Here is a 13621-nt window from a genome sequence, read left to right as displayed (position 1 = left end):
CAGTCAGTCAGTCAGTCAGTCAGTCAGACAGATTGTTATGAACCTGATATGCTCCTCAAAGTTCCTGTAGGAGAAGTGTCAGGTCAACAAAATATTTCTTCCTATTAAATATCAGTTAGAAAGTTAACATTTTCATTATTTTGAGGGTTTTGGTCAATGTCATGAGCCCCAATACAGCTAGTGTGGTAATAAAATGTTGACTGGTAGATAGATTGATAGATTACAGGGTTCTCACTCTACATCGTTAACTCAATCAATTCATTTTTCTCCCAATTTAGAATGCAGACAACCGCTCAGTGTTTTACCAATGGAATCTATCTACTACAGGAAGGAATCTCTGTGTGTCTGTCTGTATGTATGTATGTCCTTTGCATATCTCTTGAACACTTCATAAGATCGACTCTACGCTTGGTGGGTGCATTACTGGGGAACAAAGGGCGTGCAGTGTTGAACTTTGTGCAATTTGGACACACCATATGTTTAATATTAATAAACTTTGAATAAAACAGCTATCAGTGAGCCTCTCTGCTCTGTGCTCTGGGTAAGGTGGAACTTTAGGACTCTGCCAACTGACTCCTGTATGTCAGAGAGCCAGATACAGTGACACGATACAGAAAATAAAAATCTAAAAGCCCCATATGATAGATCGACTTTATATTGCCCTTATTTTAATTGAATTGAGAAAATAACATTTATTGACTATTAGATTAATTAGCCTACTATTTATATCATCTATGTATAGTAGAATGTTTTAACTTTTGTAACTAGTTAACTGTTTTAACTAGAATTTAACTTCTGCACAGCATCATGCCACGCAGAAAACCCTTTACCTGTGGTGGCTTTAAATGGAAATGAATTAGGAATTAAAGCTTGTTCAACTTTTGCTCTCAGTATAAAGCACTCTGGATGTGAGCATCCACTAGTCTAAAGTTTAAAAGTTAAAATACAATAAAAGCAAGTTCTTCTTAGCATGTTGAGAGGAATTAGCTGAATTAAAAAACATTCATAAATAAACAGTGCAAAAAAACGCTGGGATGAAAAAGTGAACACTTGTAATCGCTAAAAATGTGTCTTGATTTAAAGACACAGAACACAAAGATGTCTACATGCAGTGCATACTGGTCATGTGTCACACTGACAGAGACATTAGTTACCTTCCATCAATTGCTTCTCACTGTCACAACTTCCTGTAGAAGAAGAATCTGAAAAAATAAAAATACAAAATATTTCTAACAACAATCCAGCATAGGACAAAAATAGATATAATAGACAGATTAGTGTAAAGACAGTCAGACAGACAGACAGATTGTTATGAACCCGATGTGCTCCTCAAAGTTCCTGTAGGACAAGTGTCAGGTCAAGAAAAAATTTCTTCTTACTTATTAAATACCAGAAAGTTAACATTTTCACAATTTTGATGATTTTGTTCAATGTAAAATTATGTTTGTATAAGGTGTTTTTAAGTCTTGTTCCATTATAAAGTTTTTTTTTCTTTTCATGATCAGATATTTCCCCGATTAACTTTTATCATGGATAAAATTAAAGTCAGGGAGAGTCTGTCTGTCAGCAAGAAACATTTTTAAACACTTTTATAATTTACATCATTTATCGTCTTTTCCATTGAGTCACATGAGGCTGAAAATCCCTGATCGTCGGGTTTGATGAGTATCATATTTTTCATTTTTCCCTAATAAATAATTTCCAGTGTTCAAAAGACACCCTGATCATATTCCGAGTCATTAGATAGTGAATTCACAATCAGAATATCAATAAATACAGAATGAATAAATAATGTAAACGCATTCTGCCAGTAGAAATGGTTCCTGTGCCTCTGAGCAGGACACAAGAATGCAGGTTTTTATTATGTGCGGGTGTTTGTCAAACAAAGAGAAAACACTGCTGCTCTGGCAGTGATAACTGTGCAGCTTTATTAGCATTAGCACAGTGCACATGTGCAGACACATACTCCATTAGAAGTCTCTGCAGCTGTTAAAGCCGACAGACAGCTGACGTCTCATTTCTCTAAAAATATATTTCCTTGTTTCCTCTCTCCTCGCATCTTTTCCTTCCATCTTTAGTGGGAGGAACTCAGATGCAAAGAAAAGACACAAGTGATGCAATTAAGAGAACTGAGATGCAGCTACTGAGACAAAACTAGACATGAGTGACGAATTACTAACATCTGACTTTCTGTCAAATTGTTCATATTGACATTTTAAAATCTCTAATAACTTTTAAATATTTTTATATAATGTTGTCAACTGGTATCCAAATATTAAAAGACAAAGCAGATTAAAAATATCAAACATTTAGTATTTAAAATATTTACTGTTAGCAGGTTTAAAACCTGAAATATAGAAAACAGTATTACAAAGTTATTATTTATTCAGAATTTATGAAGGAACACAAAGAGAAAACAGCAACATCTGTATAACTATTACAAGATATGTCAACTAATTGTAAATCAAATATTTACACTTTATGGACTTTGTATCACCAGAAGTAACAACATTAGCACCAAAAGCACAGACATGTATATTAAATACATCTGTAAAGTAAAAAAGGAGCTTGATGATGAGTAAAAACATCTTTTGTCTCTCACCATCCTTGTTACTTCTACAGAAGAAGAAAATGCCGGCTACGACGGCCACAAGTACAACAACTCCAACGACAGCACCAATGACAACAGCAACAGGGATCTCTGAACCTGGAAACCAAACAGAACATTCAACTTTGTTTATCTCACTCTTTAATCACTAAATGGATCAGATTATATTTATTAACACAACTTTATTCATTTGAGTATTCAAAAGGAAGTCACAAGAATAAGACAAAGATGCTGATGCTGAGTGTGTTTTAGAGAACTATCAGTGTTAGGACTAAACAATCAAGTTTTACTGTAATCTCATTAGTTTTAACAGAAACACATACATGCAAAACATTAGTTTGAATTTTAGTATTTACATTACAATATTGGCCTGTTGAAAATTATGTTATAATGCCTTTGACTGCTGTAATATCACTTGCGTGAGGGGAAAACATAAATAAAGATGTTAGAGGAGGCTTGATGCTCTGACATGTGGAAATATCCTTCATGCCACACGCACCACGTAAAGATGAGAATAAAAGCAGAAAATCTAAGTTGTGTCCAGGTCAGAATCACCTGTCAGTGGCAGAAAACTCAACAAGCAACATGTCAAAGTACTTGATCAGAAAACACGCTCACATCAAACCTGCAGAAGAACCTCATCTCATTACAGATAATAGTGAAAAGATCAGATCAGCTGAGGATCAAGAGTGAAGAGTGAAGGAAATGCTGCTCATGTCTGTAAATTCTGTGTGTGATTACTTTCCTCATTGAGTAATATGTAAATCTTCATTATACTTTTAGGAGAGTATTGAGTTATTAGTAATTAAATAGTTTTTCTGAGTAACTTTCCCAACATTTACATGCAGTTCTGGTTTCCTGAACGATCAGTTAGACTTGGACCAAATTAACAACCAGAGAAGAAATAAAGTAACAATTTACAGAACATTGAAACTGTACTGAAGAGGAAAACATACATATTTTTAAATAAAGTTTAGAGATTTAAAGATTAAAAACTTCTCATGAATTCTTCTGGCGTCCAAAGAGACAAATGAAATCTAGATGACTTAAAAGAGACAAGAAAAGAAACCACTAAAGGAGATAAACAACCTCATCTATCATAAATAAATAAAATATAAATAAATACAATATAAACTAAATGTGTTTCCTACCTCCATCACTTCTGATTCCAGTCTTACCTTCATTAGTTCTGATCACAGCTTTGTCCAGTTTGGTGATGATGTCGTCCTTCACACCAGAGAGCTGAAACACACATTCGTATTTCCTCCAGTCTTCAGGTGTGACTGATGAAAGGTTCAGGTCAACACTCATCTGGAAGGATCCATCGTGGTTGGGGAGGATCTCTCCGTGTTCCACGTCCTCATAAAGCTCCTCTCCATCTTTCCTCCAGAACAGTGCGGCTCTGTGAGGGTAGAAACCTGTAGCGTGGCAGCTGACTGGAGAGGAGGGAGTCTTCTGGAGGAGAGACACTGAGGGAAGCTCTGGAGTGTAAAGACAAAAACAGTTTATAGTTTCTTTATTGTTATTTAACTTATATTAATATTATCATTCCTTTTTGGTTTAATGTATTTAGTAACACATATGTACAGTATATATGACATGCAAATAAACCTCATTGAAGTGTGATGGAGAAAAGGAGGGAGGGACAGAGGAGAAGAAAGACATGAAGAGAGGTGAGAGACTAGATAACAAAGAGAGGAGGAGGAGAAAAAGAGAGGTGATAAATGTGTGAGAGAGTGACAGAGAGAAAATGGGGTAAAGGTGGAGGGAGGCAGAGAGATGAAGAGAGGTGAGAGAGAAAATGAAAGAGAAATGTGTGTAAACTGAGACACAGTGGCTCTCTGTATGTTGCTTCATATTTATTGTAATGTTACTGTAAGTTAGAAACAGAGGAGGCTTATTAACATTGTTGTGTCCATAAAACTACATCAGGTCATGTGATTCTACCTGTTCTCATCAGAGAGCTCTTCCCGTAGTTCACATACTTCTTAAGCCAGTCAACGCAAATCTGGGTGAGGTAATGCTTTCTCTGTGCGTTAATAGCTTTCTCATTGTCCAACTTGTTTTTGGTGATGAAAGCCTGTTGTTTTGGAGCGACCCATGTCTCTGTCTTCAGGTTGAATACTAGGAAGTCTTCTCCATCATAACCCTCCTGTCTAAAACCATTAACCACTCCTGTGTCATTGTCCCATTCACAGCCGTACATCATCTGGACAATGTGGACACCTGAGAGAGAGACAGAGACACAGACTGCAGTAAACCAGAGTGAGATCTCAGCACAGTCAGTTATCATCAGTTGATATCACATCTTCACCACAGAGACACACTGATCCACACACACCAAAACAGAAGATCTACACCTTCTGCTGTTATTGGCTGGATGGAAACCACTCACAGCCAATCATCATCTGGACAGTGTGGACGACTCAGAGAGAGACAGGGAGGCAGAGACTGCTGGGAAACAGAGTCCATTTCCTGTCTTTACCACAGAGACACACTGCCTCCACTGAGACCAACACAGTTTATCTACACTGTTGAAGGTGATGTGACTTCATGTGAGCTTCAGGAACACACACACACACACACACACACACACACACACACACACACACACACACAGAGTTGGAGTCCTGACTAACACACACAGATTAAACCTGATCCTGGACTGAACATTACATCCACTGAAACCCTGCAGCCAGTGGATCAGTGGATCTACAACTGGTCAGAATAAGGAAAACACCAGCAGGACCATTATGGAGACTGGGAGGCAGTCTGTGTGTCCTGATTGGTCCATCCATCAGTCAATCATTTCATACAACCAACAGCTGTTTCCACCTGCAGATGTTGGCTTGATGCTGCCTGCTGGGATGAACCAACACACTGTGGTCACTACAGTAGAGTTAATCTGATCTAATCTGTACTTCTACTATATATTTAGAGCTGCAACTAATTATTCCTTTCATTATCAATTCATCTATTGATTACTTTTATGATAAATCAATTAAACATTTATTTTAGAAAATGTCAGAAAATAGTGAAAAAATTGCCAAAACAAGTTCACAGAGCCTAAAGTGAAATCTTCAGATTGATTGTTTTGTTTGATCAACACTGAACAGAATTTAATTTTTAATGATATAAAACAGATAAAAGCATCAAATTCTCATATTTGAGAAACTGGAACCAGCAAATATTTGGCTTTTTTTTCTTGATAAAAGACTTTAAATGATTATCTGATTTTTGAAATTAATTTTCTGTTAATCTACTAATTGATTAACTGACTAATCATTTCAGCACTATGTATGTTTATTATGACACAGACTATAGACTGAATATAAAGATGGACGACACGTCTCCACTTCCTGCCGCTAAACATCGCATTTTCAGGAGCTGCCATCTTGCTTGTGTGACGTCATTTGCAACCAGAGTCTGTGCAGCAGAGTCGGGGGGGCGGGATGACGGCCTGCGGGGCACGCCCCCTAAACTTGACTGACAGCCACCGAGCGCCAAGTGAACCAGAGAGATAAACCAGCAGAAAACAGCTGGTAAGTGATGGCGAGTGGATAGACCCACAATTACCAACTGAAGGAGATTGTCATGTGACATTTACGCCTTATTTTTTTCTCCACCCACATTCCATGAAGACCCGCCCTACTCTGCCTCTGATTGGCTAGTACTCGTTGCCTTCGTTGGTTAGGTTTAGACATGAGGAGTGAGATGGTCAGTGTTAGGGTGAGAATATCAGAGTTAGAGCCAATCAGAGGCTGAGTGTGTTCATGATAAATAAAATAAAATATAACAATTATATTTACGAATACAAACTTTACACACATGAAACACTGTATCGGGCTCATTTACACTCAGCGTTAACGATTCACTTGATAGTTACTGCATTAAAACTATTTTCAGGTTGTGAGTTAGTGAAATAATATATAAAACATATAAAAAACAGCCTGAATCTGAACTCAACCCTTCTGACAACAGCAGCATATCGTCTACACCCAAAATCTGGAAACATCTCACCAGCAGAAATGAAAGAGGCGACTTCAGTGAGCGCTTTTAAAAGTCACGTAAAAACTTCAATTAACTTCCTGCCCAACATCCACCTCTGTATGTTTATTACACTTTCTGCACTTTAATGTCTCAGTTTATTATTTTCTTATTTTTATTCTCTTATTTTTAATGTATCTTAATGTTCAGTTATTTTTAATGTATTTGAAGTATTTTAATGTTTTTCTTATGTGTACAGCACCTTGAGTTACAACTACTGTATGAAAAGTGCAAAACAAATAAATAAACTTAAACTTATATAAAACAAACATGTTAAAAATGTTAGTGAAGTCCATGTCTGATGGTAACCAGGAGATGTACATGGAGACGACGTGTGTATTATATGGTTTTAAACTGACGTACCGAGTTCAAACGTACTTAGTAGACGTATTTTTAGATCATAATTTATGATATACGCCACCGTCACGCCACCGCTGGTAGACGTTCCTTCCTATGGGATTAAATTTGTGTCATAATAATTGAACAAAATCTCCCAAGCATCAGACAAAAACTAAATTGAATGTGAATAAAAATAAATTGAAAGCAAAAAAATGATCTCAAAGGCAAAACTTACAATAAAACTTTTGTGGTCACTTTTTTCAGTTTCGCTGCTTAATTTTTCAGTTTCAGTTCTGACACAAAGGGCGTGTGGGCGGGTCTTACAGGGCAGCGTCACCATTAGCCAATTACTTTTGAAGGGACAGGTCAACGGTCAGTCGTACTACTTGTTGCACTTCCAGACCGTTGAAACTGAAAAATTCTGAACTCAAACTGAAAAGTTCAACAGCGAAACTGAAAAATTAAGCAGCAAAAAGTGTCGACAAAAGAGAAATCCTGATCAGTGAAAGAAAAGTGGAGAATATTGTAATCAAATGTTTCACTCTTGTATAGTTTTATCTAAAGTTTTGCATTTGAGGTCACTTTTTCACTTTTAATCAATTTTTTTGGCTCGATTGTTGGGAGATGTTGTTCAGTTATTATGACACTAATTTAATCCCGTACCTTCCACGCACTCGCCTTAACGTCGCCGCCGGTCTCTCGTCTACAGTCTCAATCAATCTCATTTAAAACTCCACACGGTCGACTGCTCCTCCTCCTCCTCCTCCTCCTCCTGGTAATCCTTAAATTGACACTATCCACCTGCCGTACCAGCTGGTAGTGAATCACAGATGTAAACGTTACATTAGCGTCTTCCATCAGAAACTGCTGCGCTCACTCGGCTCGTCTGCCGCGTCTGACGGAGGTTTGAGGGCTGTCAATCACAGCTGTCAATCATGACGTCACACCCCCCTTTTTATATCGTCAAATAACTCATTAAAAACAAACTTATCAGAAAAATGAGCTCTTGAACAAACATCAGCATGATAAGAACGACCTAAAATGACAGAAACCATCTTTGGGGAAAATGTATTTGACGAGCACTTTGATTCTTTAGTTTGGCTCATGTCCCATCCGCTAACATGGAGGGGGCGGGATTTAGGAGCTGTACTGCAACCAGCCACCAGGGGGCGATCCAGATGTTTTGGCTTCACTTTTGGGGAGCTGTCATGTCGTCCATCTTTATATACAGTCTATGACACAAACACACTGCAGTCAAGTGAAGTTAATCTAATCTAATCTGCATGTATGAACCAACACACTGTGGTCACTACAGTAGAGTTAATCTGATCTAATCTGTACTTCTACTATATATTTAGAGCTGCAACTAATGATTCTTTTCATTATCAGTTCATCTATTTATTACTTTTTTGATTTATCGATTAAACATTTACTTTATAAAATATCAGAAAATAGTGAAAAGTGCCAAAAACAAGTTCCCAGAGCCTAAAGTGAAATATTCAGATTGATTGTTTTGTTTGATCAACACTGAACAGTATTTAATTTTTAATAATATAAAACAGATGAAAGCATCAAATTAATCTGCTTAATTATTAATAATCATTATTATTAAAAATGAATCTACTAATCAGTTAACTGACTAATCATTTCAGCACTGTGTGTGTTTATTATGACACAGACACACTGTGGTCCAGTAAAGTTAATCTAATCTAATCTGTAGTTCTACTAGATGTTTATTATGGGATGGACACACTGTGTATCAGTACAGTAGAGTCGTGCTGTGATCTGAATGAGATGTTTACCGTGTTGTCCTGTCAGTCAGGTTTATTAAAACATACTGTTACTTCTGTCATACGGGGACCCGACAGAAGCAGCCTGTGTCCCATTTACAGTCCTGCGCCGTAGTTTAAGAAACCAGGCGGTAATGTTCCTCTATCAGCTGTGTGTTGTAAAACTGTTGTGATAAACAGGTTTCTACACTGTGGGCAGTTCAGTAGATTATTCTGATCTAATCTAGTGGAGATAAAGTGTTAATAATCTCTGTTGGTTATTATGGGATGGACAGAAACACTGGATCAGTGCAGTATAGCAGCATCCAGGAGTCTCAGTCTCAGTAATGTGTGTTTTAGTCTGTTTCAGTGTGTGTGAGTGTAAAACCTCCATATAAAACAGTGTTGATGAGGAATGATGGTGTGTGTGTGTGTGTGTGTGTGTGTGTGTGTGTGTGTGTGTGTGTGTGTGTTCACATTTGTTTACTACTATACAACAAACAGGATGAAAGCATAAACAACATTTTATCAGTAAACAGTGAAACATAAACAAACCTCCAGTTTGGTTGAAGCGCTGCTTTGCAATTTCAATGTTGGCTTTGAAGTTCTGGTGTTCAGCAGACAACCCCCCAGTCTGACGCCCCAAGTACTGTGGATCATCTGCTGTGACTCTGCTCATCCAGTCCTGTTTTGGTTCTGCTTTCTTGGTGTTGCTGTCATAGTGAATCATCTCAACTTCATCAACCATCCCAACAGCCACAAACTCTGGGAAGTTTGGGACTTGAGAGGACCCAGTGTAGAAATACTTCAGAGAGTGAGTCACTGTAAGAAAAAGTTAATGTCATCATTTCAGTTTTCTCAATTACTGTTTTATAAATAACTTTTACATATCATAAAAATATTTTGCTGGGCACAGAATCAAAAGGAGCTACAGTAAATCAAATAAATAAATAAATAAATAGATAGACAGAAATTTGGCTCCAGAAATTCCAGAAATAATGGATGCATTTTTTTTCCCACATGTCTGACTTTCATTGATAGATGCATTTTTGTTTTTTGTTTTTTCTACTGCTGGATATATTTTTGAGTGTGCAGTAAAACTCCAGTTTAGTTTCCAGTCAGTGGAGACGTTTATTCTTTAGGATCATCATTAGTAGCGTCTGCTCCTCATTATTGTGTTAGTTTGAAATGTGAAAGCACAAACCTGTAACAACTATATATCAGTCCATCCAGGATTCACTGAGTTTTTTTGTGATTATTATTTCTGCAGCAGCTTTTCTCTGTGATACAATTTGTGATGTTTTATTTGCTCTGTTTGTGGTAAAATTGTGGAAATTGGGAAAAATTTCAAGCAAAGGAAAATAATGCAATTTTTTTTAAAAGAACTACTACCAATGAAGCGTCATATGTAACCACTTCCTGTGCACTGTGATGACGCAAGTTACAAAGACACAAAATACAACAGTTGGTCTAAATCACAAGTCTGTTCATTTCATGGATATATTATAATCTTCTTATATTGATTTTTGCCATTTCATATAGAAAAGTTGCAGTAATTTAGCTAAATTGCAAACTCACACAAATATTGCAGAGATTTCTTGAATTTGTGTTAATTATTACGCAAAATCACAGTTTCCTGGAGGGACTGATATACGCTGCATGTGATAATTATTTCTATATTCAGCTATTTAAAATATTTTGTATTTGATTATATTACATCCATTATGGTCTTTACACTGTAAACTGTGAACGACGACAACTTAGGTTTCTTCTTCCTGAGGTTTTAAGCACTTCTACTTATACAGTTTAGAAGTGGGTTGTTTAGCTCTTTTCTATTGCTGTTGTCATTTTTCATCATTAAATAACAATTAATTTCATTTTTATGATGTTGTTATCAGAGGTTTTATGGATTTTATATGTTTGATCTTCTGAATTCTATGACAATCACAGAGAAATATTTACAGCTCTATATTTAATAAAGTTCTCTTGGGTGATATTTTTACTCTCATGTACTCATTCTGTACTGTTTCTATTAGTATCAGTTTATACTGGATTAAAAGCAGATTATTTATTAACTCTAATATCCAACATGAACTGATCATCATAAGCCAATACAACAGACCATAAAATACAGTATGAAGGACACTAAAAATGAACATCAACTAACACTACTAGTGCTGATAACAATAATAATAATAATACATTTAATGTATAAAGCTATCCTTAAGATACTCAGATACAACCAGACAAGTGTATGATAATCTACTAAAATAAAACAAAACATACAATAAAACTGAATTATCTGGAAATGAGTCTGACCTGATCTGTGTTATTAAGAAAACAGTGTTGTATACATTGTTTTCTTAACGACACAATCTGTTACCCAAATGTAAATAATCAGTCAAAAACACAAAATGTAAAACACATGACTGGAACCATAACTCCAAATGTGATTATGTCAGTTTTTTTATGCACTGTCTGATTATAAAATGTCTCCTGGTGCTTTTAAAGTTGTGTTTACATCACTAATGTTTGTAAAACAGGCCTGTATTTTCCATTATGATCATTTAAAGAAACGCAAAAGCTGCTTCTTTTCTATGTTCAGTCAAATTATACATAATAAATATAAACAGTAGCCTATACATGTCAGTGCACCTGTGGGTCATAGGTCAGAAATTACTGAATGGTTATTTATCTTATCTACTTTATTACAAAATAAACTTAAATGAATAGGAAGGTATTTCATCATTCCTATTCTTTTTGATATAAAAGATATTGAGTTCATCCATGAGCTTACATAGAAAGCACAGTTTCAACCTGCATTATCATCACATAACACAGCGCCTCACTTCACTTATTGGTCGTTTGAGGACATTAACCTACATGTAAAGTGAGCTCTACATATACCAGTACAATTTATGATTAGTTAATGAACATGTTATACATTAATGTAGGTCGATCTCAATTATTCTACATGAACTAATCCAGAAACATATAGCCGTATGCAGAAGTCGGATGGTGTTTAGTTCCGCTTTAACACATTAACCTACTCAGTATCTTCATAGAAGCCCGTAATTAGTTGCTATCTACTAAACGTTTTCAGTCAATCTTACCTGCTGACACAGACCGACACAAGACAAGCATCACAATCGCTGTCCTCATTTTTAATTTGATAAAGAACTCAGAGGGGAAATTTAAAAAGTTATTTAAATTGAACTTCACCACGATCGAGACTTGTTTCTTCCGCTTTACCAGCGATAAATGCAACACGCGCAACATCTTCGCTTCTGACCAGTAGAAACTCAGAACTGGGTATGCGTCATGGGTAACCAGGCAAAATCAAACAACTCAGGTTGTTAATGGAAAGTGAAACTTAAGTTAGGCAGACAGAAAACAAAGAAGAACCACAAAGATCAGGATAGAAAGATTAAAAGTAGCAAGTTCAACTGTGTTTAAGTGTAGTTTAAAATGTATTTTGTTGTATTTTAGTCATGTTTTCCCTTTTTTCTTTATTTATCTGAGTGTGTGTTGGACTATTTGGCGCTGCGTAATTGCGCTGCCATTTTGTCCAGAACGCGCTCCGGCTGAATCGATCTTAAAGATCCTGATAAAATAATATGAAATCAAATAATGTCCCTGATTAAAGATAGTAAAAGAAAAAAACATGTTTTAGTAGTCCCTTTCAGAAAATTAGCGTCCATCTAGCCAGAAATTCAACAGATTACCCAAAAAATATGGATTAATCAACGTGTTGATCACATCAACATCAACCGACTAAAAAAACAAAACAAAGCAAAAAACTAAACAAAACTATATTGACTCACCTGCCGCCGCGCTGTGTAGACCCAGGAGGGCCAGAAAAACCAACATCTTCATTCTGAACTTCAGAATCTACAACTTAACTGTCAACAAATAAATTTCTTTATCCAGAGACAGACAGACTGTATTTCCTGTACGAGCTTCGAGGCTGAACTGGGGACAGGCAGAGGCGCTGAGTTCTGAGCCAATGGGAATTTAGTATGAGCGTCGATGTCACGTAAATTAGACAGACTGAAAACAGACCGAGATCAGAAAAGAAAGTGGCCATAAAAGGTTTATGAACACTATGCGATGATAATCGTAATAATCCCAAATGTGGTCTAAATGTGACTTAATCCAATTATTTGTTTGATTTGGTTTTTCTAAACACAGTGTTGTATAATTGCGGCAGTTAGGTTAAGTTATAACATTTTTCTTCCTGACCTTATTCGCACTTAGTTACATCATTATTAAAAATTACAGTAAGAATACCTTCACCCTAAAATGTTCAGTTTATAGACATCCTTAACGGATAATTGATTGAATTATTGAACACAGATTAACTGATTGGAGAAATAAAATTGAATCAGGCAAGAAGTCATGATAACTTGACAGCAGTGGTGGAAGAAGCACTCACATTACTTTACTCAAGTTTCCAGTGGTGGAAAGTAACTAAGTACATTTACTCAAGTACTGCAATGTAATGTTGAGGTACTTGTACTTTACTTACTTTACTTGAGTATTTCCATTTGATGCTACTTCATACTTCCACTCCACCACATTTCAGTTGGAAATATTGTACTTTCTACTCCACTACATTTATTTGACAGCTTAAGTTACTTTTCAGATGAAGATTTGATACAATGGATAATATAACAAGCTTTTAAAATACAACATTGTTAAAGATGAAACCAGTGGTTTCCAACCTGACTTTTGACGTCTTACAAAAAGCAGTGTGTAGTCGGGGTCACATTTCACATGTCTATGAGTTGTTAACAGCTTCACCAAATAGTGATTTTACCCTCTAAACTTTTCACATGCTTTCATTTCAATAAATGTT

The 13621-nt window shown here is 36.1% G+C and overlaps 1 protein-coding gene across 4 annotated transcripts in view; it reads right to left on the bottom strand.

The window, feature by feature from the left end:
* LOC122969371 (H-2 class I histocompatibility antigen, Q9 alpha chain-like) overlaps positions 1 to 12747 on the bottom strand; it is a 30723-nt gene extending 17976 nt beyond the window's left edge. Inside the window, exons 1-8 of one of the 4 annotated variants that reach the window (XM_044334989.1) lie at positions 12588 to 12746; positions 9319 to 9585; positions 4556 to 4834; positions 3760 to 4089; positions 2603 to 2707; positions 2330 to 2347; positions 1155 to 1202; positions 288 to 292 (exon numbers count right to left, since the gene is read on the bottom strand). In XM_044334989.1, coding sequence (XP_044190924.1) covers positions 288 to 292; positions 1155 to 1202; positions 2330 to 2347; positions 2603 to 2707; positions 3760 to 4089; positions 4556 to 4834; positions 9319 to 9585; positions 12588 to 12639 — 1104 coding nt within the window. In that variant the 5' untranslated portion in view covers positions 12640 to 12746. Of the gene's footprint in view, positions 1 to 287; positions 293 to 1154; positions 1203 to 2329; positions 2348 to 2602; positions 2708 to 3759; positions 4090 to 4555; positions 4835 to 9318; positions 9586 to 12587 lie in introns of all 4 variants that reach the window. The other 3 variants (XM_044334990.1, XM_044334991.1, XM_044334992.1) reach the window with 3 other exon arrangements.
* Between the last annotated feature and the right edge of the window lie 874 nt (positions 12748 to 13621).

Source organism: Thunnus albacares, chromosome 19 (genome assembly GCF_914725855.1).
Source record: "Thunnus albacares chromosome 19, fThuAlb1.1, whole genome shotgun sequence".
Classification (NCBI taxonomy): Eukaryota; Metazoa; Chordata; class Actinopteri; order Scombriformes; family Scombridae; genus Thunnus; species Thunnus albacares.
Note: the sequence above shows the minus strand (reverse complement) of the source record. Positions and strands in the feature narration are given on the sequence as shown.